A 26317-nucleotide genomic window follows, 5' to 3' on the forward strand; every position below is an offset into this window, starting at 1 on the left:
TCACTCTCCCTCTGTCGTCACTCTCCCTGTCGTCACTCTCTCTCCCCCTGTCGTCACTGTCTCTCCCTGTCGTCACTGTCTCTCTCTGTCGTCACTCTCTCTGTCGTCACTATCGCTGTCGTCACTCTCTCCCTGTCGTCACTGTCGTCTCTCTCCCTGTCGTCACTGTCGTCTCTCTCTCCCTGTCGTCACTGTCGTCTCTCTCTCCCTGTCATCACTGTCGTCACTCTCTCCCTGTCGTCACTCTCTCTCCCTGTCATCACTCTCTCTCCGTCGTCTCTCTCCCTGTCGTCACTCTCTCCCCGTCTCTCTCTCTCCCCGTCTCTCTCTGTCGTCACTCTCTCTCCCTGTCGTCACTCTCACTGTCGTCACTCTCTCCCCCCGTCGTCACTCTCCCTGTTGTCCCTGTCGTCACTCTCTCCCTGTCGTCACTCTCTCCACCTGTCGTCACTCTCTCCCTCTGTCTCTCCCCCTGTCGTCACTCTCTCTCCCTGTCGTCACTGTCTCTCTCTCCCTGTCGTCACTGTCTCTCTCTCCCTGTCGTCACTGTCTCTCTCCCTGTCGTCACTCTGGCTGTCCCTGCTGTCACAATTTCAGCTCATTCAGTGTCCTACAATGTGAATTTTGGCTCATTCAGTGTCCTACAATGTGAATTTTGGCTCATTCAGTGTGCTACAATGTGAATTTCAGCTCAATCAGTGTGCTACAAGGTGAATTTCGGCTCATTCAGTGTGCTACAATGTGAATTTCAGCTCATTCAGTGTGCTACAATGTGAATTTCAGCTCATTCAGTGTGCTACAAGGTGAATTTCGGCTCATTCAGTGTGCTACAATGTGAATTTCAGCTCATTCAGTGTGCTACAATGTGAATTTCAGCTCATTCAGTGTGCTACAATGTGAATTTTGGCTCTTTCAGTGTGCTACAATGTGAATTTCAGCTCATTCAGTGTGCTACAAGGTGAATTTCGGCTCATTCAGTGTGCTACAAGGTGAATTTCGGCCCATTCAGTGTGCTACAAGGTGAATTTCGGCTCATTCAGTGTGCTACAAGGTGAATTTCGGCCCATTCAGTGTGCTACAAGGTGAATTTCGGCTCATTCAGTGTGCTACAAGGTGAATTTCGGCTCATTCAGTGTGCTACAAGGTGAATTTCGGCTCATTCAGTGTGCTACAAGGTGAATTTCGGCTCATTCAGTGTGCTACAAGGTGAATTTCGGCTCATTCAGTGTGCTACAAGGTGAATTTCGGCTCATTCAGTGTGCTACAATGTGAATTTCGGCTCATTCAGTGTGCTATAATGTGAAAGGGGCACCAGTACTAGATAGTATAAGGGGTTCTACTACATGGGACACGCCCCCTATTGGGCGACCACGCCCCTTTTTGGGTGGTCACGCCCCCTACACTTCAACCACTGTATAGTAGCAGTATAGGTGTGTATATAGGAGGTATATATAGTAGCAGTATAGGTATATACAGTAGCAGTACAGGTATATATAGTAGTAGTATTTTGGTATATACAAGAGGTTTATTTAGTAGTAGGACAGGAATATATAGGAGGTACAGTACATATAGCAGCAGTATAGGTATATATAGGAGCAGTATAGGTATATATAGTAGCAGTATAAGTATATATAGGTGGTACATATAGGAGCGATATAGGTATACATAATAGTAAAACAGGTATATATATTAGCAGTATAGGTGAATATAAAGGAGGTACATATAGTAGTAGTATAGGTATATGTAGGAGGTACATATAGTAGTAGCAGTACATGCATATACAGGAGGTATATGTAGAAGCAGTATAGGTATATATAGGAAGTACATATAGTAGCAGTGTAAGTATATATATAGGTGGTACATATAGGAGCGATATAGGTATACATAGTAGTAGAACAGGTATATATAGTAGCAGTATAGGTGAATATAAAGGAGGTACATATAGTAGTAGTACAGGTATATGTAGGAGGTACATATAGTTGCCGTACATGTATATACAGGAGGTATATGTAGAAGCAGTATAGGTATATATAGGAAGTACATATAGTAGCAGTATAGGTGTATATATTTTAGCAGTACAGGTATATATAGGAGTAGTACATTTATATATATATTAGCAGTACAGGTATATACAGAAGTAGTGCAGGTATATATATATCTTAGCAGTACAGGTATATATAGAAGTAGTACAGGTATATATAGGAGTAGTACAGGTATATATATTAGCAGTACCGATATAGAGGAGTAATACAGGTATATATAGGAGTAGTACAGGCGTATATTAGCAGTACAGGTGTATATATAGGAGTAGTACAGGTATATATATTAGCAGTAAATGTGTATATATATATATATATATATATATATATATATATACATGTGTGTGACCAGTGGGTGTGAGAGAGGACTATATTACATGGCTGTCATGTATGTTCTGTGTCATGTATGTTACAGGAGTATAGAAGCTGCTGTCATTAGATAGTACCGCCCCCAGCAGCTGCCTCCTCTGACTAGTTATGCCTGTGCGTTCCACCTCACTTCCGCCCTGTGCGTTCCAGGAGACTCCCGCTCTTTCTGCTTCAGCTGAATTCCGCCCTACAACCGGAAGTTGTTTCTTCTCACTCTCAGCTTCCGAGTCACCGAGGAGGGATCGTCACATAGGAGACGTCATTGTGTCTGGTGGCCGGTAATGACGTCATTGTTGTACAGAGGGAGCAGCCTGTGGTGTCCTATTATTAGTATTAAACAGGGGAAGCAGCCTATGGTGTCCTGTTATTATTATACAGGGGGAGCAGCCTGTGGTGTCCTGTTGTTATTATTATTATACAGGGGGTGCAGCCTTTGGTGTCCTGTTATTATTATTATACAGGGGGAGCGGCCTGTGGTGTCCTTTTAATTTTATTATTTTTATACAGGAGGAGCTGCCTGTGGTTTCCCCTTTATTATTATCATTATTATTATTATTATTATTATACAGGGGGAGCGGCCTGTGGTGTCCTATTATTATTATACAGGGGGAGCAGCCTGTGGTGTCCTTATAATATTATTATTTTTATACAGGGGGAGCGGCCTGTGGTTTCCCATTTTATTTATTATTATTATTATCATTTATTTATATGGCGCCACAAGGGTTCCGCAGCGCCCAATTACAGAGTACATATGCACATAATCAAAACAGTGACTTACAATTGAAATAAATTTTGGACAAGTACAGGGTAACTAAGCATAACTACACCAGTAAATGACAGAGATAAGTTCCAGGTGGCCCAAAAACTGTGATTTGGGCAGTTGAGAATTATTAAAGAAGAAAAGGGTGAGCACATGAGGGAAGAGGGCCCTACTCGTGAGAGCTTACATTCTAGGGGTAGGGGTAGACAGACAGGGGTGACACAGATGGGGTACATAGAGCATGGAACAGGGGGTTAGGATGAGATTTGGCTGGGTTTGGTAAAGAAATGGGTCTTGAGAGCCCGTTTGAAGTTTTGTAGAGAGGTGGAGAGTCTGAGGGGGAGAGGTAAAGAATTCCAAAGGAAGGGAGCAGCACGTGAAAAATCTTGGAGATAGGAGTGGGAGGAAGTAATCAGGAGACAGGAGAGGCGGCGTGCATTAGCAGAGCGAAGAGGACGGGTGGGAGAGTAAAGGGAGATAAGGTCAGAGATGTAAATGGGAGAGGATTGGGTGAGAGCTTTGTAAGTGAGAGTGAGAAGTTTGAATTGGATTCTGAAGGGGAAGGGAAGCCAGTGAAGGGCTAGTAGGAGAGGGGAGGTGGATGTAGTGCGTTTGGTGAGGAAGATGAGCCGAGCAGCAGCATTGAGGATAGACTGGAGTGGAGAGAGGTAATTGTCAGGGAGGCCAGTTAGGAGGAGATTACAGTAGTCCAGTCTGGAAATAATCAGTGAGTGAATAATGATCTTAGTGGCATCCTGGGTGAGAAAAGGTCTGATCCTGGAAATGTTTTTGAGATGAAAATGACAGGTTTGTGAGAGGTGCTGAATGTGTGGTTTGAAGGAGAGGGAGGAGTCAAGGATTACACCAAGACAGCGTACTTGGGGGCTAGAGGAGATAGTCGTGCCATCAATGGATAATGAGATTGTGGGAGGTGAGGTTGTGCGGGAGGGTGGGAAGATGATCAGCTCAGTCTTAGACATGTTGAGTTTAAGAAAGCGCTGGGACATCCAGGAAGAGATAGCAGAAAGACAGTTAGAGGCACGAGTGAGGAGAGCCGTGGAGAGATCAGGGGAGGAGAGGTAGATTTGAGTGTCATCAGCATAGAGGTGATACTGGAAATTAAAAGAACTAATGAGTTCACCTAAAGAGGACGTATAGAGAGAGAAAAGGAGAGGCCCAAGAACAGAACCTTGGGGGACACCAACAGTTAGTGGAAGTGGGGGCGAGGTAGCATCATGAGAGGAGACAGAGAAGGAACGATCGGAGAGGTAGGAGGACAGCCAGGAGAGGGCAGTATCACGTAGACCAAGAGAGTGAAGGATTTGCAGAAGAAGAGGGTGGTCCACAGTGTCAAAAGCAGCAGAGAGGTCAAGAAGAATAAGCAGAGAGTAGTGGCCCTTAGATTTGGCGGCATGGAGGTCATTGCAGACTTTTGTGAGGGCAGTTTCAGTGGAGTGGAGAGAGCGGAAACCAGACTGGTATGGGTCAAGCAGTGAGTGAGAGGAAAGAAAGGCAGTAAGGCGATTTATTATTATTATACAGGGGGAGTGGCGTGTGGTGTCCTATTATTATTATTATTATTATTATTATTATACAGGGGGAACGGCCTGTGGTGTCCTATCATTATTATTATTATTATTATTATACAGTGGGAGTGGCCTGTGGGATCCTGTTATGATTATACAGGGGGAGCGGATTTTGGTGTCCTTTTATGTTTATTCTACAGGAGGAGCGACCTGTGTATGTTTTTTATTATTATACAGGGGGAGCAGCCTACGGTGTACTTTTATTTTAATATTATTATACAGGGGGAAAAACCTGGTGTGTCCTGTTATAATTATTCTACAGGGGAGTGGCTTGTGGTGTCCTGTTGTTGAGATTCTACAGGGGGAGCGGCTTTTGGTGTCCTTTTATGTTTATACTACAGGGGGAGCGACCTGTGGTGTATATTTATTATTAGTAGTATAATTATAATTCAGGTAGAGCGGCCTGTTATGTCCTGTATTATCATACATTTGATTTAGCGTGTGGTGTGTTATCAGTTTATTATGTGATGTTGATTTGTAATTGGCAAGTGTCCTAATTACTATCATGTAACGCAAGACATTGGATGTCATTCTCTGCACAGGAATTGTCACTACAAAATTGCAACAAATGTTATCTGGGAAGCCAAGACTTCTACCATGAGTAGTGGTGATGTCACTTTGGGGGTCATTCCGAGTTGTTCGCTCTGTAAATTTCTTCGCATCGCAGCGATTTTCCGCTTAGTGCGCATGCGCAATGTTCGCACTGCGACTGCGCCAAGTAAATTTGCTATGCAGTTAGGAATTTTACTCACGTTTTTTTCCTCGTTCTGGTGATCGTAATGTGATTGACAGGAAGTGGGTGTTTCTGGGCGGAAACAGGCCGTTTTATGGGAGTGTGTGAAAAAACGCTACAGTTTCTGGGAAAAACGCGGGAGTGGCTGGAGAAACGGAGGAGTGTCTGGGCGAACGCTGGGTGTGTTTGTGACGTCAAACCAGGAACGAAACTGACTGAACTGATCGCAGTGGCAGAGTAAGTCTCGAGTTACTCAGAAACTGCACAGAGATGTCTTATCGCAATATTGCGAATCTTTCGTTCGCAAGTTTAAGAAGCTAAGATTCACTCCCAGTAGGCGGCGGCTTAGCGTGTGCAAAGCTGCTAAAAGCAGCTTGCGAGCGAACAACTCGGAATGACCCCTTTTAATCAAATCATTATTGTGCAAACTGCATTGAGCAGTGTTACTAAGCTGGACCAGAGGAACTTTCAAAAACACTAATACTGTTCCTTTTTCTCCTAGATAATTGGCGTTAGAGGAACCTGAGTCTCTTTTTAAAAGTCACATTGAGGGTGAGACACCTCCTGTATACTGATACACTGAGGATGGACAAGGACAGATGACACCTGAGTGAGAAGATATTATCTGTCACCCTGGAGATCATCCATCTTCTGACTGGGGAGGTGAGGGGATCTGGGAGTGTAACTGTGATGTCACTTATATCTATAGTAATAATACAGGGACATGACTGGAAAGTGGGAGTGTATGGAGTGATAGTGTCTTTTCCAATACACAGGATTACACAGTAGTGAAGAAGACAATCGGTGAGCGTTAGACAGCCAGCAGTCGTACCCATGTGTCAGGAGGACTGAGCAGGACCCAGAGCCGCATCACGGTGCCTCCACCTCACTCACTGATACATGAGAGGCACAATGACTAGAAGATCCTGGAACTCACCAACAAGATCATTCGGCTGCTGACTGGAGAGGTGACTGCTGGGAAAGGGACATTATACGGTAACACCAGGGGATGTGTCTGGGTGATGACTGGAGAGGTGACTGCTGGGAATGGGGCATTATACAGTAACACCAGGGGATGTGTCTGGGTGATGACTGGAGAGGTGACTGCTGGGAATGGGACATTATACAGTAACACCAGGGGACGTGTCTGGGTGATGACCGGAGAGGTGACTGCTGGGAATGGGACATTATACAGTAACACCAGGGGATGTGTCTGGGTGATGACTGGAGAGGTGACTGCTGGGAATGGGGCATTATACAGTAACACCAGGGGATGTGTCTGGGTGATGACTGGAGAGGTGACTGCTGGGAATGGGGCATTATACAGTAACACCAGGGGACGTGTCTGGGTGATGACTGGAGAGGTGACTGCTGGGAATGGGGCATTATACAGTAACACCGGGGTATATGTCTGGGTGATGACTGGAGAGGTGACTGCTGGGAATGGGACATTATACAGTAACACCAGGGGATGTGTCTGGGTGATGACTGGAGAGGTGGCTGCTGGGAATGGGACATTGTCCAGTAACACCAGGGGACGTGTCTGGGTGATGACTGGAGAAGTGACTGCTGGGAATTGGACATTATACAGTAACACCAGGGGGACGTGTATGGGTGATGACTGGAGAGGTGACTGCTGGGAATGGGGCATTATACAGTAACACCAGGGGATGTGTCTGGGTGATGACTGGAGAGGTGACTGCTTGGAATGGGACATTATACAGTAACACCAGGGGATGTGTCTGGGTGATGACTGGAGAGGTGACTGCTGGGAATGGGACATTATACAGTAACACCAGGGGACGTGTCTGGTTGATGACTGGAGAGGTGACTGCTGGGAATGGGACATTATACAGTAACACCAGGGGACGTGTCTGGGTGATGACTGGAGAGGTGACTGCTGGGAATGGCACATTATACAGTAACACGAGGGGATGTGTTTGGGTGATGACTGGAGAGGTGACTGCTGGGAATGGGACGTTATACAGTAACACCAGGGGACGTGTCTGGGTGATGACTGGAGAGGTGATTGCTGGGAATGGGACATTATACAGTAACACCAGGGGATGTGACTGGGTGATGACTGGAGAGGTGACTGCTGGGAATGGGGCATTATACAGTAACACCAGGGGATGTGACTGGGTGATGACTGGAGAGGTGATTGCTGGGAATGGGACATTATACAGTAACACCAAGGGATGTGTCTGGGTGATGACTGTATCACTGTGTGTGTCAGGTGCCTATAAGGTGTGAGGATGTCACTGTCTATCTCTCCATGCAGGAGGGGGAATATATAGAGGAACACAGGGGTCTGTACAAGGACGTGATGATGGAGAATCACCGGCCCCTCACATCACTGGGTAAGAGGAGACTGTCATGTATTGTACAGGGGAGAGCAGGTATGGGGGCCCCTATATACACACATCATCTGATAATCACATATATACACTGTACTCAGTCACTGTGTGTCTCCTACAGATGGGCCCAGTAACAGAGATACCCCAGAGAGATGTCCCCGTCCTCTGTATTCCCAGGATTGTACAGAGGAGAATCACAGGATCCCACAGGAGGATAAGGTAGGTGGGATTTATGGTCTCACCAAATAACAATATATAAAGTGACTCTATGTCAGTACTCTGTGACAGTCCCCACACAAGGTTACGATTATAATGAGGCTTCTCCGTGTCACCTGTATAGTTTCCTGTATGGGTCAGTTAGTAGTGTGTGGTGTCTATGTAACAGAGGATTACCCCACAACTTACAGTGCATCCGTAAAGTATTCACAGCGCTTCAGTTTTTCCACATTTTGTTATGTTACAGCCTTATTCCAAAATGGAATAAATTCATTTTTTCCCTCAAAATTCTACACACAATATCCCATACTCCATAATCCACTACCACCAACGCCTGCAGCCTGCACACTAAACTACCTGTCTGATTAACTAACAGCCCTACTGCTCTCACGCATTGGGGGTCATTGTGACCCGATCGCACGCTGCGCTTCTTCGCAGGCGTGCGATCGGGTCGGAACTGCGCAGGCGCGTCGTTGCCTGTCGACAGTCGTCGCCGGCCAACTACGCCTCCAAGGAAGAAAGTGGTCGCAGCGGCGACCGCAAGAAGATTGACAGGAGGAAGGCGGATCCGGGCGTCAACTCACCGTTTTCGGGGCGTAGAGATCTGAATGCAGGCGTGTCGAGGCGTTTGGAGGGCGGATGCCTGACATCAATTCCGGGACCTGCATCGCTGAAGTGATCGCACACGGTAAGTAAGTCTTACCCTAGTCTAGTTCTGCACAAAACTTTTTTGGCATAGCAGGGCTGCACAAGCGAACGCAGCCTTGCTATGCAAAAAACCACTCCTCTATAGGCGGCGTCTACCTGATCGCACGGGCAGCAAATAGTTGCTACGTGCGATCAGGTCAGAATGACTCCCCCATTGCTCACACTCCTCAGTTATACTATCTACATCCACTGTGTAACCATCTGTCTTTCCGTTCCTTCCATCATTTACCAAAAATCCTGTTTGCACTGTCTCTGCTTTTACTACACCCCCCTTCTCATTCTATATTACACCCACTCCATTCTATATTATTCCTCTGAACAACACTACTGTGCTGGAATTATGGCTCCTCGATCCTGTCCCATACCAATCCTCTCTGCTAGGTCACCCCCCACCCAAATTTCCAGACTACCCACATGCATTCAGAACCCAGCCAACCTGATCCCCATCTCCCCTGTCCCTTCCATTCCCTTCTCCTGTGCACTCTGGAATGCTAGGTCAATCTGCAACACGACCTCTTCATCTCCCACTCTTTTAACCTTCTCGCCATAACGGAAACCTGGCTCTCCTCCTCTGACACCACCTCCCCTGCTGCCCTCTCTTATGGAGGCCTCTCCTTCACCCACACGGTCAGACCTGATGGCCGCCAGGGTGGAGGCGTGGGCATCCTTCTCACCCCAAACTGCACCTTTCGTGTCATCCCACCTGAGCCCTCCCTCACCTTCTTTACCTTTGAGGTCCACACTATCCGCCTCTTCTACCCTATTCACCTCCATGTGGCAGTAATCTACCACCTCCCTGGCCGCTGTTCACCTTTCCTTGACAACTTTGCTGCCTGTCTTCCCCACTTTCTCTCCTCTGACCTCCCCTCTATCATCCTCGGTGACTTAAACATACCTTTCTCATACGTCCTAGAGGATGCTGGGGATGCTTCAAGAACCATGATGGTATTAGACGGGATCCGCAGGAGACATGGGCAAACTATAAGACTTTGAATGGGTGTGAACTGGCTCCTCCCTCTATGCCCCTCCTCCAGACTCCAGTTAGATTCTGTGCCCAGTGAGACTGGATGCACACTGAGGAGCTCTCCAGAGTTTCTCAGAAAAAAGACTTTTGTTAGGTTTCTTATTTTCAGGGAGACCTGCTGGCAACAGGCTTCCTGCATCGTGGGACTGAGGGGAGAGAAGCAGACCTACTTCTGTGAGTTTCAGGGCTCTGCTTCTTAGGCTACTGGACACCATTTGCTCCAGAGGGTCTGATCGCTAGGTACGCCTAGATGCTCGTTCCCGGATCTGCGCCGTCAACCCCCTTGCAGAGCCAGAAGTCAGAAGCCGGGTGAGTAGAAGATCAGAAGACTTCAGTGACGGCAGAAGACGGCTTTTGAGGCACCGCGCAGCGGCCGCGCTGAGCGCCATGCTCCCGCATACAAAACGGCACTGCAGGGTGCAGGGCGCAGGGGGGGCGCCCTGGGCAGCATAAATCCTCAATAGCGACTGGCACAAGTGTATACAGTGCCTGGGCACTACATACAGACCCCTGCCAGTATAAAGATGTAAAATTAAGCGGGACTGAATCGTGCCATTAAGGGGGCGGGGCTTAGCCTTCACAGCTCTGACCAACACCATTTTCTCTTCACAGAAGCTGCAGAGACGCTGCCTGGCCTCCCACACTACTGTACAAGTAACAGAGTGCAAAAGGGGGGGAGGGGCACAAGTGATTTGGTGCTATTTTTTGAATATAAAGGCGCTAACATGTCTGGGCAGTATATTACTCGCTTCAGTACCGGGATAGGCGCTGGGTTGTGAGCTGGCAGAACTCCCTCTGTGTTTCTCTAACAGGCTTTGCTGTGGGTCTGTCCCCTATAGCCCCAGTGTGGTTGTGGGTGTCGGTACGCGTGTCGACATCTCTGAGGCTGAGTGCTCTTCCCAGGAGGAGGCTGGAGTGGGGACAGAAAAGGCTGTGGGAGTGACCGTGTCGGCACCGCCGACGGCTGATTGGGTAAATATGTTGAGTGTTTTGAATGCAAATGTGGCTCGGTTGACTAAGAGATTAGATAAATCGGAGTCTAAGAACCAGACATGGAGGAAATCCATGGAGGATGCATTGTCACAAGCTCAGACCCCTTCGGGGTCACAGAAACGTGCATTTACCCAGATAGCTGATACAGATACCGACACGGACTCTGATTCCAGTGTCGACTATAGTGATGCCAGATTGAATCCTAAACTGTCTAAGAGCATTCAGTACATGATTGTGGCGATAAAAGAAGTATTACATATATTGGAGGACCCTGCTGTTCCTGATACTAGGGTCTGTATGTTTATAAAGGAAAGAAACCTGAGGTAACGTTTCCTCCCTCTCATGAACTGAACACTCTTTTTGAAAAGGCTTGGGAAAATCCTGACAAGAAGGTACAGGTTCCCAAAAGAATTCCAGTGGCATATCCGTTTCCCCCCTGGGGACAGGGATAAGTGGAAGTCAACCCCCAGGGTGGACAAAGCTCTATCGCGTCTGTCCAAAAAGGTGGCTCTTCCGTCGCCAGACACGGCAGCCCTAAAGGATCCTGTGGATCGTAAGCAGGAAAATACACTAAAATCCATTTATGTCACTACAGCTTCGCTACTCAGGCCTACCGTTGCTTCGGCATGGATGAGTAGCGCTATTGAAAAGTGGGCAGGTAACTTGTCATCTGAGATAGATACCCTGGACAGGGATAGCGTGCTTTTGACTCTGGGTCATATCAGGGACGCTGCAGCATATTTAAAAGTAGCTGCAAGGGATATTGGCCTTTTGGGATCAAGGGCCAATGCCATGGCTGTCTCGGCTAGAAGGGCATTGTGAATTCATCAATGGAATGGTGATGCTGACTCGAAGAAGGCTATGGAGTCTCTACCGTTTAACGGTAGTGTCTTGTTTGGTGACGGCCTCACTGACATGGTATCTACGGCTACCTGCACAACAAAAGAAAACGCCCCACTATCAGATGCAGTCCTTTCGGTCCAATAAATACAAAAAAGGATGAGGTTCCTCCTTCCTTGCTGCGAGAGGAAGAGGAAAGGGAAAAAGGTCACAGGCTGTGGCAAGTTCCCAAGAGCAGAAGTCCTCTCCGGCTTCTACCAAATCCACCGCATGATGCTGGGGCTCCTCTGTGGGAGTCCGCATCGGTGGGGGCACGTCTCAAACTCTTCAGTCAGGTCTGGGTTCACTCGGACCTGGATCTTTGGTAGTAATAGTAACCCAAGGGTACAAATTAGAGTTTCAAGACGTGCCCCTTCACCGATTTTTCAAATCGGCCTTGCCAGCTTCTCTTCCAGAAAGGGAGGTAGTATGTGCTACAATACTAAAGCTGTGTCAAAATCAAGTCATTGTCACGGTACCCCCGTCACAACAGGGGGAGGGCTTTTATTCGAGCCTGTTCGTGGTCCCGAAGCCGGATGGCTCAGTCAGACCGATTCTGAACCTAAAATCCCTCAATTTCTTTCTAAAAAAATTCAAATTCAAGATGGAATCTCTCCGAGCAGTGATCTCCAGTCTGGAGGATGGGGATTTTATGGTGTCGGTCGACATAAAGGATGCCTACTTACACGTCCCCATATATCCTCCACATCAGGCTTACCTGAGGTTTGCAGTTCAGGATTGTCATTACCAATTTCAGATGTTGCCGTTTGGTCTGTCCACGGCTCCGAGGATTTTCACCAAGGTTATGGCGGAAATGATGGTTCTCCTGCGCAAGTAGGGAATCACAATTATCCCGTACTTGGATGATCTCCTCATAAAGGCAAGATCCAAGGAGCAATTGCTGAAAAACGTTGCGCTCTCACTGACGATTCTGCAACAACATGGTTGGCTCCTAAACTAGCCAAAATCACAGTTGGTTCCGACGACTCGGCTGTCGTTCCTGGGTATGATTCTGGATACAGAATTACAGAGAGTTTTTCTTCCAGTGGAAAAGGCTCTAGAAATACAGAACATGGTAAAACAGATTCTGAAACTGGCAAGAGTGTCGATTCTTCAATGCACTCAGTTGCTGGGGAAGATTGTGGCGGCCTACGAGGTCATTCAGTATGGCAGGTTCCATGCCAGGGTGTTTCAGTGGGACCTGTTGGACAAGTGGTCCGGGTCTCACCTGGACATGCACCGGAAAATAATCCTATCTTCCAGGACCAGGATCTCCCTCCTGTGGTGGCTGCACAGTTCTCAACTTCTGGAGGGACGCAGGTTCGGGATTCAGGATTGGATCCTGGTGACCACAGATGCAAGTCTCCGAGGCTGGGGAGCAGTCACACAGGGAAGAAACTTTCAGGGAAAATGGTCAAGCCAGGAAGCTTGTCTGCACATAAACATTCTGGAATTAAGGGCCATTTACAACGGCATTCTGCAAGCGGAACATCATCTTCGCGGTCTGCCCGTCTTGATTCAGTCAGACAACATAAGAGCAGTGGCATACATAAACCGCCAGGGCGGAACAAAGAGCAGAGCGGCGATGGCCGAGGCCACGAAAGTTCTTCGCTGGGCGGAGAGACATGCAAGCGCTCTGTCAGCAGTCTTCATTCCTGGAGTGGACAACTGGGAAGCAGGCTTCCTCAGCAGACACGATCTCCATCCAGGAGAGTGGGGTCTTCATCAAGAGGTCTTTGCAGAAGTGACAAGTCGTTGGGGAATTCCTCAAATAGGCATGATGGTGTCCCGCCTCAACAAGAAACTTCAGAGATATTGTTCCAGGTCAAGGGACCCTCAAGCAATAGCGGTGGACGCCCTAGTGACACTGTGGGTGTTTCCGTCGGTCTGTGTGTTCCCTCCACTTCCACTTATTCCAAAGGTGATAGATTATAAGAAGAACAAGGGTTCAGGCAATACTCATTGTTCCAGACTGGCCAAAGAGGGCCTGGTATCCAGATCTTCAGGAGTTACTCATAGAAGATCCCTGGCCTCTTCCTTTATGGGAGGACCTGTTACAACAAGGACCGTGCGTGTATCAAGACTTGCTGCGTTTGACGGCATGGCGGTTGAGCGCCAAATCCTAGCCCGAAAGGGTATTCCCAGTGAAGTCATTCCCACACTTCTTCAGGCTAGAAAAGAAGTAACAGCAAAGCATTACCACCGTATTTGGAGGAAATATGTGTCTTGGTGTGAATCCAAGAAGGCTCCTATGGAAGAATTTCAGCTGGGGCGTTAGCTCCATGTTTTGCAAGCAGGTGTGGATGCGGGCCTAAAGTTAGGCTCTATTAAAGTACAAATTTCGGCCTTATCAATCATCTTTCAGAAAGAATTCGCCTCCCTTCCGGAAGTTCAGACCTTCGTGAATGGCGTGCTACACATCCAACCTCCATTTGTGCCTCCTGTGGCACCGTGGCATCTTAATGTGGTATTGCAGTTCCTGCAATCTCATTGGTTTGAACCTTTACGTAAGGTTGAGTTAAAATTTCTTATTTAGAAAGTAGTCATGTTGTTGGCCTTGGCATCCGCAAGGCGGGCATCTGAGTTGGCGGCTTTGTCTCACAAAAGCCCCTATTTAATCTTCCATGCTGATAGAGCGGAGTTGAGAACTCGTCAGCAATTTCTGCCAAAAGTGGTTCATCATTTCACGTAAACCAGCCTATTGTGGTGCCAGTGGCTACTGATCCCTTGGTGGAATCGAAGTCTCTCGATGTGGTCAGAGCTTTAAAAATCTATGTCGCCAGAACGGCGCAGATTAGGAAAACAGAGGCTCTGTTTGTCCTGTGAGCTCCCAACAAGATTGGGGCTCCTGCTTCCAAGCAGACTATTGCGCGCTGGATCTGTAATATGATTCAGCAGGCTCATTCTACGGCAGGATTGCCGTTACCGAAATCGGTGAAAGCCCATTCTACCAGAAAGGTGGGCTCTTTCTGGGCGGCTGCCCGAGGGGTCTCGGCATTACAGCTTTGCCGAGCTGCTACTTGGTCGGGTTCAAACACCTTTGCGAAGTTTTACAAGTTTGATACCCTGGCTGAGGAGGACCTCTTGTTTGGTCAATCGGTGCTGCAGAGTCATCCGCACTCTCCCGCCCGTTCTAGAGCTTTGGTATAAACCCCATGGTTCTTGAAGCATCCCCAGCATCCTCTAGGACGTATGAGAAAATAGGATTTTAATACCTACCGGTAAATCCTTTTCTCTTAGTCCGTAGAGGATGCTGGGCGCCCGTCCCAGTGCGGGCTGTATCTGCAGTTTGGTTATGGTTACACTCATGTTGAGTTAAGTACAGTCAGTCTGTGGCTGATCTTGGTCATGCCGTTGCATGCGTTGATGTTGAATGACATGTTGTACGGCGTGTTTGAGGTGTGAGCTGGTATGTATCTCACCTTAGTTTTAAAAAATTAATTAAAGAAATCCTTTTCCTCGAAATGTCCGTCTCCCTGGGCACAGTTCCTATAACTGGAGTCTGGAGGAGGGGCATAGAGGGAGGAGCCAGTTCACACCCCTTTTAAAGTCTTGAAGTACCCATGTCTCCTGCCTATCCCGTCTATACCCCCATGGTTCTTGAAGCATCCCCAGCATCCTCTACGGACTAAGAGAAAAAGATTTACCGGTAGGTATCAAAATCCTATTATCGACATCACTAATGCAGTTTCCACTAATCTTCTTGCCCTTTCCACCTCCTTTGGACTTTCTCAATGGTCCTCCACCCCTACTCACAATCTCGGCTACTCCCTCTACCTTGTCTTCACTCACCAATGTGATCTCTCTGATTTCTCAAACTCTTCCTTCCCTCTCTCTGACCACCATCTACTTTCTTTCACCCTGTCATCTTCCCCTCTCCTCTCCACGCCCAGACCCACCATCACCAGGCGCTATCTCGGGTCTTTCAACCCTGCTATCCTGTCCTCCCTCGAGACCTTCCTCTCTCCTCTTTCCACTATGACTGGTCCCAACCAGTCAGCCTCATTCTATAACTCTTCCCTTACCATTGCTCTTGACTCTGTGGCCACCCTCTCCTCTGTCCCCCTCCGCCGCTCTAAACCCCAACCCTGGCACACGAAACTTACACGATTCCTACAAAAATGTTCACGCTCCGCAGAGTGCTCCTGGAGGAGATCTCACTCTCTGGCGGACTTCCTCCATTTGAAGTTTATTCTCTCCTTCTACAAGCAATCCTTTTTCCAAACACTCATTTCTTCTCAGTCCTCCAGTCCATGCCGTGTCTTTGAAACTTTCAACACTCTCCTTCGCCCCCCTCCTCCTCCCCACCCCTCCTCCCTCACTACCACTGACTTTGCCTCCTTCTTCATCTCCAAAATTGAGGATATCCAAAATGACATCTCCTCCCGTCACCCCTCTGCTGCATCCCTGCCCCCATCATCCCTCCCCTCCATTTCTCTAACGTCCTAAGTGGATGCTGGGGACTCCGTAAGGACCATGGGGAATAGCGGCTCCGCAGGAGACTGGGCACATCTAAAGAAAGCTTTAGGACTATCTGGTGTGCACTGGCTCCTCCCCCTATGACCCTCCTCCAAGCCTCAGTTAGATCTCTGTGCCCGAACGAGAAGGGTGCACACTAGGGGCTCTCCTGAGCTTCTTAGTGAAAGTTTTAGTTTAGGTTTTTTATTTTCAGTGAGACCTGCTGGCAACAGGCTCACAGCATCGAGGGACTAAGGGGAGAAGAAGCGAACTCACCTGCGTGCAGAGTGGATTGGGCTTCTTAGGCTACTGGACATTAGCTCCAGAGGGACGATCACAGGCCCAGCTTGGATGGGTCCCAGAGCCGCGCCGCCGGCCCCCTTACAGAGCCAGAAGGCAGAAGAGGTCCGGAAAATCGGCGGCAGAAGACGTCCTGTCTTCAACAAGGTAGCGCACAGCACTGCAGCTGTGCGCCATTGCTCTCAGCACACTTCACACTCCGGTCACTGAGGGTGCAGGGCGCTGGGGGGGGCGCCCTGAGACGCAATAATAAACACCTTGGATGGCAAAAAATGCATCACATATAGCTCCTGGGCTATATGGATGCATTTAACCCCTGCCAAAATACATAAAAAAACGGGAGATAAGGCAGCCGATAAAGGGGCGGAGCCTATCTCCTCAGCACACTGGCGCCATTTTCCCTCACAGCTCCGTTGGAGGGAAGCTCCCTGGCTCTCCCCTGCAGTCACTACACTACAGAAAGGGTTAAAAAAGAGAGGGGGGCACAAATTAGGCGCAGTATTAACTATACAGCAGCTATAAGGGGAAAAACACTTATATAAGGTTATCCCTGTATATATATATATAGCGTTCTAGTGTGTGCTGGCAAACTCTCCCTCTGTCTCCCCAAAGGGCTAGTGGGGTCCTGTCCTCTATCAGAGCATTCCCTGTGTGTGTGCTGTATGTCGGTACTTTTGTGTCGACATGTATGAGGAGAATAATGATGTGGAGACGGAGCAGATTGCCTGTAATAGTGATGTCACCCCCTAGGGGGTCGACACCTGAGTGGATGAACTGTTGGAAGAAATTACGTGACAGTGTCAGCTCTGTATAAAAGACAGTGGTTGACATGAGACAGCCGGCTACTCAGCTTGTGCCTGTCCAGACGTCTCATAGGCCGTCAGGGGCTATAAAGCGCCCGTTACCTCAGATGGCAGATATAGACGCCGACACGGATACTGACTCCAGTGTCGACGGTGAAGAGACAAATGTGACTTCCAGTAGGGCCACACGTTACATGATTGAGGCAATGAAAAATGTTTTACACATTTCTGATAATACGAGTACCACCAAAAAGGGGTATTATGTTCGGTGAGGAAAAACTACCTGTAGTTTTCCTGAATCTGAGAAATTAAATGAGGTGTGTGATGATGCGTGGGTTTCCCCCGATAACAACTGATAATTTCTAAAATGTTATTGGCATTATATCCTTTCCCGCCAGAGGTTAGGGTGCGTTGGGAAACACCCCCTAGGGTGGATAAAGCGACGCTTGTAAGGGCTCTATCCTCTCCTGAGATGGCCGCCCTTAAGGATCCTGCTGATAGAAAGCAGGAGGGTATCCTAAAATGTATTTACACACATACTGGTGTTATACTGCGACCAGCAATCGCCTCAGCCTGGATGTGCAGTGCTGGGTTGGCGTGGTCGGATTCCCTGACTGACAATATTGATACCCTAGATAGGGACAGTATATTTTTGCCTATAGAGCATTTGAAAGATGCATTTCTATATATGCGTGATGCACAGCGGAATATTTGCCGACTGGCATCAAGTCTAAGTGCGTTGTCCATTTCTACCAGTAGAGGGTTATGGACACGTCAGTGGTCAGGTGATGCGTATTCCAAACTGCATTTGGAAGTATTGCCTTATTAAGGGGAGGAGTTATTTGGGGTCGGTCTTTCAGACCTGGTGGCCACAGCAACAGCTGGGAAATCCACGTTTGTACCCCAGGTCGCCTCTCAACATGAGAAGACGCCGTATTATCAGGCGCAGTCTTTTCGTGGATAAGCGGCCAAAAGGTTCCTCATTTCTGCCCCGTGACAGAGGGAGAGGAAAAAGGCTGCAGAAATCAGCCAGTTCCCAGGAACAGAAACCCTCTCCCGCCTCTGCCAAGCCCTCAGTATACGCTGGGGCTTTACAAGCAGAATCAGGCACGGTGGGGGGCCCGTCTCAATGAATTTCAGCGCGCAGTGGGCTCACTCGCAAGTAGACCCCTGGATCCTTCAGGTGATATCTCAGGGGTACAAATTAGAATTTGAGACGTCTCCCCCTCGCCGTTTCCTAAAGTCGGCTTTACCGATGTCTCCTTCTGACAGGGAGACAGTTTTGGAAGCCATTCACAAGCTGTATTCCCAGCAGGTGATAATCAAGATACCCCTCCTGCAACAGGGAACGGGGTATTATTCCACACTGTTGTGGTACCGAAGCCGGACGGCTCGTTGAGACCGATTCTAAATCTAAAATCTTTGAACACTTACATACAGAGGTTCAAATTCAAGATTGAGTCACTCAGAGCAGTGATTGCGAACCTGGAAGAAGGGGACTACATGATGTCTCGGGACATCAAGGATGCTTACCTTCATGTTAAAATTTACCCTTCTCACCAAGGATACCTCAGGTTTATGGTACAGAACTGTCACTATCAGTTCAGACGCTGCCGTATGGATGGTCCACGGCACCCCGGGTCTTTACCAAGGTAATGGCCGAAATGATGATATTCCTTCAAAGGAAGGGAATTTTAGTTATCCCTTACTTGGACAATTCCCTGATAAGGGTAAGATCCAGGGAACAGTTGGAGGTCGGTGTAGCACTATCTCAGGTAGTGTTGCTGCAGCACGGTTGGATTCTCAATATTCCAAAATCGCAGCTGGTTCCGACGACTTGTCTTCTGTTCCTAGGGATGATCCTGGACACAGTCCAGAAAAAGGTGTTTCTCCCGGAGGAGAAAGCCAGGGAGTTATCCGAGCTAGTCAGGAACCTCCTAAAACCGAGCCAAGTCTCAGTGCATCAATGCACAAGGGTTCTGGGTAAAATGGTGGCTTCCTACGAAGCAATCCCATTCGGCAGATTCCACGCAAGAACTTTCCAGTGGGACCTGCTGGACAAATGGTCCGGGTCGCATCTTCAGATGCATCAGCGGATAACCCTGTCACCAAGGACAAGGGTGTCCCTCCTGTGGTGGTTGCAGAGTGCTCATCTTCTAGAGGGCCGCAGATTCGGCATTCAGGACTGGGTCCTGGTAACCACGGATGCCAGCCTGCGAGGCTGGGGAGCAGTCACACAGGGAAGGAATATCCAGGACTTATGGTCAAGCCTGGAGACATCACTTCATAAATATCCTGAAGCTAAGGGACATTTACAATGCTCTAAGCTTAGCAAGACCTCTGCTTCAAGGTCAGCCGGTGTTGATCCAGTCGGACAACATCACGGCAGTCACCCACATAAACAGGGTGGCACAAGAAGCAGGAGGGCAATGGCAGAAGCTGCAAGGATTCTTCGCTGGGCGGAAAATCATGTGATAGCACTGTCAGCAGTATTCATTCCGGGAGTGGACAACTGGGAAGCAGACTTCCTCAGCACGACCTCCACACGGGAGAGTGGGGACTTCACCCAGAAGTCTTCCACATGATTATAAACCGTTGGGAAAAACTCGACAGGTATTGCGCCAGGTCCAGGGACCCTCAGGCAATAGCTGTAGACGCTCTGGTATGTGTTCCCTCCTCTGCCTCTCATACCCAAGGTACTGAGATTGATAAGATGGAGAGGAGTAAGCACTATATTCGTGGCTCCGGATTGGCCAAGAAGGATTTGGTAACCGGAACTTCAAGAGATGCTCACGGAGGATCCGTGGCCTCTACCTCTAAGAAGGGACCTGCTCCAGCAAGGACCCTGTCTGTTCCAAGATTTACCGCGGCTGCGTTTGACGGCATGGCGGTTGAACGCCGGATCCTGAAGGAAAAAAGGCATTCCGGATGAAGTCATCCCTATCCTGATCAAAGCCAGGAAGGATGTTACCGCAAAAACATTATCACCGCAATTGGCGAAAATATGTTGCGTGGTGCGAGGCCAGTAAGGCCCGACGGTGGAAATTCAACTGGGTCGATTCCTACATTTCCTGCAAACAGGAGTGTCTATGGGCCTGAAATTGGGGTCCATTAAGGTTCAAATTTCGGCCCTGTCAATTTTCTTCCAAAAAGAGCTAGCTTCAGTCCCTGAAGTTCAGACGTTTGTAAAAGGGGTACTGCATATACAGCCTCCTTTTGTGCCTCCAGTGGCACTTTGGGATCTCAATCTAGTTTTGGGTTCCAAAAGTCACATTGGTTTGAACCACTTAAATCTGTGGAGTTAAAATATCTCACATGGAAAGTGGTCATGCTGTTGGCCCTGGCCTGGGCCAGGCGCGTGTCAGAATTGGCGGCTTTATCCTGAAAAAGCCCTTATCTGATGTTCCATTCGGACAGGGCGGAATTGAGGACTCGTCCTCAGTTTCTCCCTAAGGTGGTTTCAGCGTTTCACCTGAACCAACCTATTTGTGGTGCCTGCGGCTACTAGGGACTTGGAGGACTCCAAGTTGCTAGACGTTGTCAGGGCCCTGAAAATATATGTTTCCAGGAGGGCTGGAGTCAGGAAATCTGACTCGCTGTTTATCCTGTATGCACCCAACAAGCTGGGTGCTCCTGCTTCTATGCAGACTATTGCTCGTTGGATTTGTAGTACAATTCAGCTTGCGCATTCTGTGGCAGGACTGCCACAGCCAAAATCTGTTAAAGCCCATTCCACAAGGAAGGTGGGCTCATCTTGGGCGGCTGCCCGAGGGGTCTCGGCATTACAACTTTGCCGAGCAGCTACTTGGTCAGGAGCAAATACGTTTGTAAAAATTCTACAAAATTGATATCCTGGCTGAGGAGGACCTGGAGTTCTCTCAATTGGTGCTGCAGAGTCATCCGCACTCTCCCGCCCGTTTGGGAGCTTTGGTATAATCCCCATGGTCCTTACGGAGTCCCCAGCATCCACTTAGGACGTTAGAGAAAATAAGAATTTACTTACCGATAATTCTATTTCTCATAGTCCGTAGTGGATGCTGGGCGCCCATCCCAAGTGCGGATTGTCTGCAATACTTGTACATAGTTATTGTTACAAAAATCGGGTTATTATTGTTGTGAGCCATCTTTCAGGGGCTCCTCTGTTATCATGCTGTTAACTGGGTTCAGATCACAGGTTATACGGTGTGATTGGTGTGGCTGGTATGATGCTTACCCGGGATTCAAAATCCTTCCTTATTGTGTACGCTCGTCCGGGCACAGTATCCTAACTGAGGCTTGGAGGAGGGTCATAGGGGGAGGAGCCAGTGCACACCAGATAGTCCTAAAGCTTTCTTTAGATGTGCCCAGTCTCCTGCGGAGCCGCTATTCCCCATGGTCCTTATGGAGTCCCCAGCATCCACTACGGACTATGAGAAATAGAATTATCGGTAAGTAAATTCTTATTTTATCCCACCCTGTCCTGCTTCCGTACCCCCTCAGACAAGGAAGTCCACTCCCTCATCTTATCCTCCCCCTCCCCTCCCGTCTTCTCAGCTCCCTCTCCCAACTGCTTGCTCCCACCTCTACCGGCATCTTTCCCTTACCATTCAATCATGCTCTGGTCTCACCTATGACCTGCTTTCGGCCACTTCTCTCTGCTCATCCTTCTGGACCTCTCTGCTGCCTTTGACAATGTGGATCACCCTCTCCTCCTCCACACACTCCAAAACGTTGGCGTCTCTAGCACCATCCTTGACTGTTTTACCTCTTACCTCACTAACCGCTCCTTCTCTGTGTCTTCCTCCGGAACCACCTCACGCCCTTCCATCCTTCCTGTTGGTGTCCCTCAGGGTTCTGTCCTAGGGCCCCCTTCTGTTCTCCCTGTATACCTCTTCCCTGGGTGCGCTCATTAACTCCTTTGGCCTTCAATACCACCTCTATGCTGATGACACACAACTCTACCTCTCATCTCCTGATCTGTCCCCCTCTGTCCTCTCTCAGGTTTCCATCTGGTCTCTGCCATCTCTTCCTGTATGTCTGAGTGCCCTCTGAAGCTCAACATGAACAAAACTGAACTCATTATCTTTCCCCCAGCCAGGGTAACACCCACTACCAATATCTCTAGCACTGTTGACAACACAATCATCTCCCCCGTTCCCCAACTCCGCTGCCTGGGCATCACTCTTGACTCCTCCCTCTTCTTTGCACCCCACATCCAAGATCTGGCGCAATCCTGTCGGTTCCAGCTAGGGAGGCCAATCGCGGGATCCCGGGATTTGGGCCCAAAAATGCCATGATTTGAATCCCGGGATTGGAGCATCCAATCCCGGGATTCACGGGATTACACTGCGCATGTGCGGGAGGGAGTGTGTGTAAGTAATACTACTTACAATTAGGCGGGCGGCAGCCATAGACGAACGCTGAACGCGGCGGCACTTCAAATGTGGCGCCGGCCGCCAGCCAATCAGAGCTGGCGGATCGGCAGCCAATCAGGGAAGCTGCCGCGGCAGCCAATCAGGAGCGACTGCTGCGGCCGCTTCCCTGATTGGTTGCTGGTCCGCCAGCTCTGGTTGGCTGGCGGCCGGCGCTTCATTTGAAATGCCGCCGCGTTCAGTGTGTCCTTGGCTGGCGCCCACCTAATAGTAAGTGGTACTTACACCCACCCTCCCTCCCGCGCCGCTACCAACCCTCCCCGCTACCTACTGTACATCCTCCCGCCCAGCTACCTACACCCTCCCGCCCAGCTACCTACACCCTCCCGCCCAGCTACCTACACCCTCCCGCCCAGCTACCTACACCCTCCGCACCGCTACCTACACCCTCCCGCCCAGCTACCTACACCCTCCTGCACTGCTACCTACCCTCCAGCGCTGCTCCCTACACCCTTCACTGATCCCTACTGCAATCCCGGGAATCCCGGTATTGATCGTTTTTCAATCCCGAATCCCGGGATTGAAAAAACGGCTCGGGATTGGCCTCCCTAGTTCCAGCTACGCAACATTGCTCGCAGAAGGCCATTTCTCTCCCAGAGTGCAACTAAACTTCTCATCCACTCACTGGTCATCTCACGACTCGACTACTGCAATGTTCTCCTCACTGACCTCACCTACTCCCATCTTGCTCCCCTCCAATCTGTTCTCAACTCCGCAGCAAGGCTTATCTTCCTCTCCCGCCGCTCCACATCTGCCACTCCCCTTTGACAAAATCTACACTGGCTCCCATTCTCCTACAGAATCCTCTTCAAACTCCTCACCCTCACATACAAGGCCATCTCGTAATTCCACTGCTCCCTACATCTCCAACCTCCTCTCCCTTCATACTCCCTCCCGCCCACTACGGTCGGCCGATGACTGTCGCCTCTCCTCTGCCCTGGTCACTGCTTCCCATGCACGAGTTCAACACTATGCCTGTGCTGCACCCCTTCAGTGGAACACGCTCCCCCACTCCATTAGTCTCTCCCCGACCTTGCAAAGCTTCAAACGGGCACTGAAAACCCACCTATTTATCAAAGCGTACCCCTCCGATGCAAAACCTAGTCCTTAGGCTGCTCCTCCGTCTTTTATCCATTTTTTAGTGTGATGCCCTGGGGGGGGGGGGTCCCTTGCTGGATCATGTTTGGGGGTTTCCCTGCGTTCCGGATGTTGGCCTAATAGTGTTAGGAACCTGCTCGACAAGAGGTGACCTGGACGATTGGTGAGCATGCCGATATCATTGGCCAACGATATACCAACAACCTCTTATGACATATTACCTGTATATACTCGAGTATAAGTCGACCTGAATATAAGCCGAGGCACCTAATTTTACCACAAAAACCTGGGAAAACGTATTGACTCGAGTATAAGCCTAGGGTGGGAAATACAGCTCTACTCGTACACAGACCTCATAGTGCCAGATATGCCCCACAGTGCCAGATATGCCCCTCAGTGCCAGATGTGCCCCACAGTGCCAGATATTTATTTATTTATTAACAGTTTCTTATATAGCGCAGCAAATTCCGTTGCGCTTTACAATTTGAAATGCCCCACGGTGCCAGATGTGCCCCACAGTGCCAGGTGTGCCCCACAGTGCCAGGTGTGCCCCACAGTGCCAGGTGTGCCAGATATGCCCCACCGTGCCAGGTGTGCCAGATATGCCCCACAGTGCTAGATACTTACCCTCCGTCGCTCCCGCGCTGTCTTCTGAAGGAGGGACATGGAGAGCGCAGCGCACGGCTCTCCTGTGTCCCTCCTGCGTCTCCGGCGGCAGCGGCGTGTGTTAAAGGAAGGGCACTTCCTTTAACACACACACGCCTCTGCCCCCGGAGATGCAGGAGGGACACAGGAGAGCCGCGCGCTGTGCTCTCCGTGTCCCTCCTAACGCTGACTCGAGTATAAGCCGAGGTGGCTTTTTCAGCACAAAAAAAAGTGCTGAAAAAGTCGGCTTATACTCGAGTATATACGGTATATTTTATTATACCGTAATGATTGTTTACTGCATCTGCACCCCCTTTGTCTGTGCATACTACTTTATTCTCAGCAGCATAGCACCTTTCATTACTGGAGGGTGTGCAATTTAGAACCATTTCCCCTGCTCCTCCATCCCCCTTCCTCATGCCTTGAACATCTCTGCTTTGCTTGCATACTGCCATCAGGCTTCCTCCCGCTTGCTCGCACCTCATGGCATCTGTCTGCCACCCCTCCCTACTAGATTGTTAGCTCTTCAGAGCAGGGCCCTCTTGTTGTCAAAGCCCTCTTCTCGACACATTTCACTCGCAGCTCTCTCCTACTCGGCGACCATCTTTACCTGCTTTTCTGCAGCAGGGTACTTGCTATTCTGTTCCAGTTATACGAGGATTGAGAGGATTTCCGGGATCCTCCAAAATAAAAACCCGCATGCTGGTTTAGAACTGTTTTTACAGTTCTTTACACATTGGTAATTATCCACCAGTCTTTTTGCCCATGGGGATTTCTGTGCAATATATATTTTTGCTGCTATGAATATGTTTTATGGATTTTATAAGTGTGTTATATGAATTTTAAATATATTAAATTGTGCTTCACTATATCCACTCTTTTAATTTTTTTATGCTCCAACACAACTTGCATTGAGCATGTGATTGTTGTCGATGGAAACAAAGACGAGCGCAGGATAAGTTACGCTTTCCATTTTTCCTTTATTATGGCACTTATGGTGAAGGGAGAAGGATCCTTCAGGAAAGTGTGTCTCTTCCAGCAGCTAGATTGCGCACAATTTTTTCCCTTAAACCTTTGTTATTCTACTTAAATGATAGGCTCTGCTTCTTAGGCTACTGGACACCATTAGCTCCAGAGGGTCGGAACGCAGGTCTCCCCTAGCCGTTCGTCCCAGAGCCGCGCGGCCGTCCTCCTCGCAGAGCCGGAAGATAGAAGCCGGGTGAGTATAAGAAGAAAGAAGACTTCTAAGGCGGCAGAAGACTTCAGATCTTCCCTGAGGTAAGCGCGCAGCGGTATTGCACCCACACGTTACACACACGGACAGGCACTGATGGGTGCAGGGGGGGCGCCCTGGGCAGCAATATATACTTCCGTTTTGGCATGTTACACATATATGGGCTGCGGAGTCAGTGGATATGTTCATCCCCCGACATTAATTGTGAATTTGAGCGGGACCGAAGCCCGCCACTAGAGGGGGCGGAGCTTGGTCACACAGCACTAAGCAGCGCCATTTTCTCCACAGTGTGCTGAAGAGAAGCTGCTCCCCGGACTCTCCCCTGCAGAACTGTGATACAGGGCTGATAAAGAGGGGGGGGGGGGCACATTTTGGCGCAGTGAGTGTATTACACTATTGACTTAATATAAAAGCGCTAAATCTGGGAATTGTTTCCAGTGTCAGTTGGCAATGGGTGTGTGCTGGCATACTCTCTCTCTGTCTCTCCAAAGGGCCTTGTTGGGGAACTGTCCCCTTATAGATATATCCTTGTGTGTGTGTGTACGGGTGTCGGTACGCGTGTGTCGACATGTCTGAAGCGGAAGGCTCATCCAAGGAGGAGGTGGAACAGATGATTGTGGTGTCTCCGTCGGCAATGCCGACTCATGATTGGTATGATATGTGGAATATTTTAAATGCTAATGTGACCTTATTACATAAGAGAA

General features: G+C 49.0%; 1 protein-coding gene across 1 annotated transcript in view; it reads left to right on the top strand.

Moving 5' to 3' along the window:
- Positions 1-26317, top strand: part of LOC135057107 (uncharacterized) — a 180757-nt gene that overhangs the window by 109384 nt on the left and 45056 nt on the right. The window contains 3 exon segments of the mRNA XM_063963008.1: positions 6444-6455; positions 7769-7847; positions 7966-8063. Coding sequence (XP_063819078.1) covers positions 6444-6455; positions 7769-7847; positions 7966-8063 — 189 coding nt within the window.

The sequence above is a fragment of the Pseudophryne corroboree genome, chromosome 3 (assembly GCF_028390025.1).
Source record: "Pseudophryne corroboree isolate aPseCor3 chromosome 3, aPseCor3.hap2, whole genome shotgun sequence".
In the NCBI taxonomy this organism is placed as follows: Eukaryota; Metazoa; Chordata; class Amphibia; order Anura; family Myobatrachidae; genus Pseudophryne; species Pseudophryne corroboree.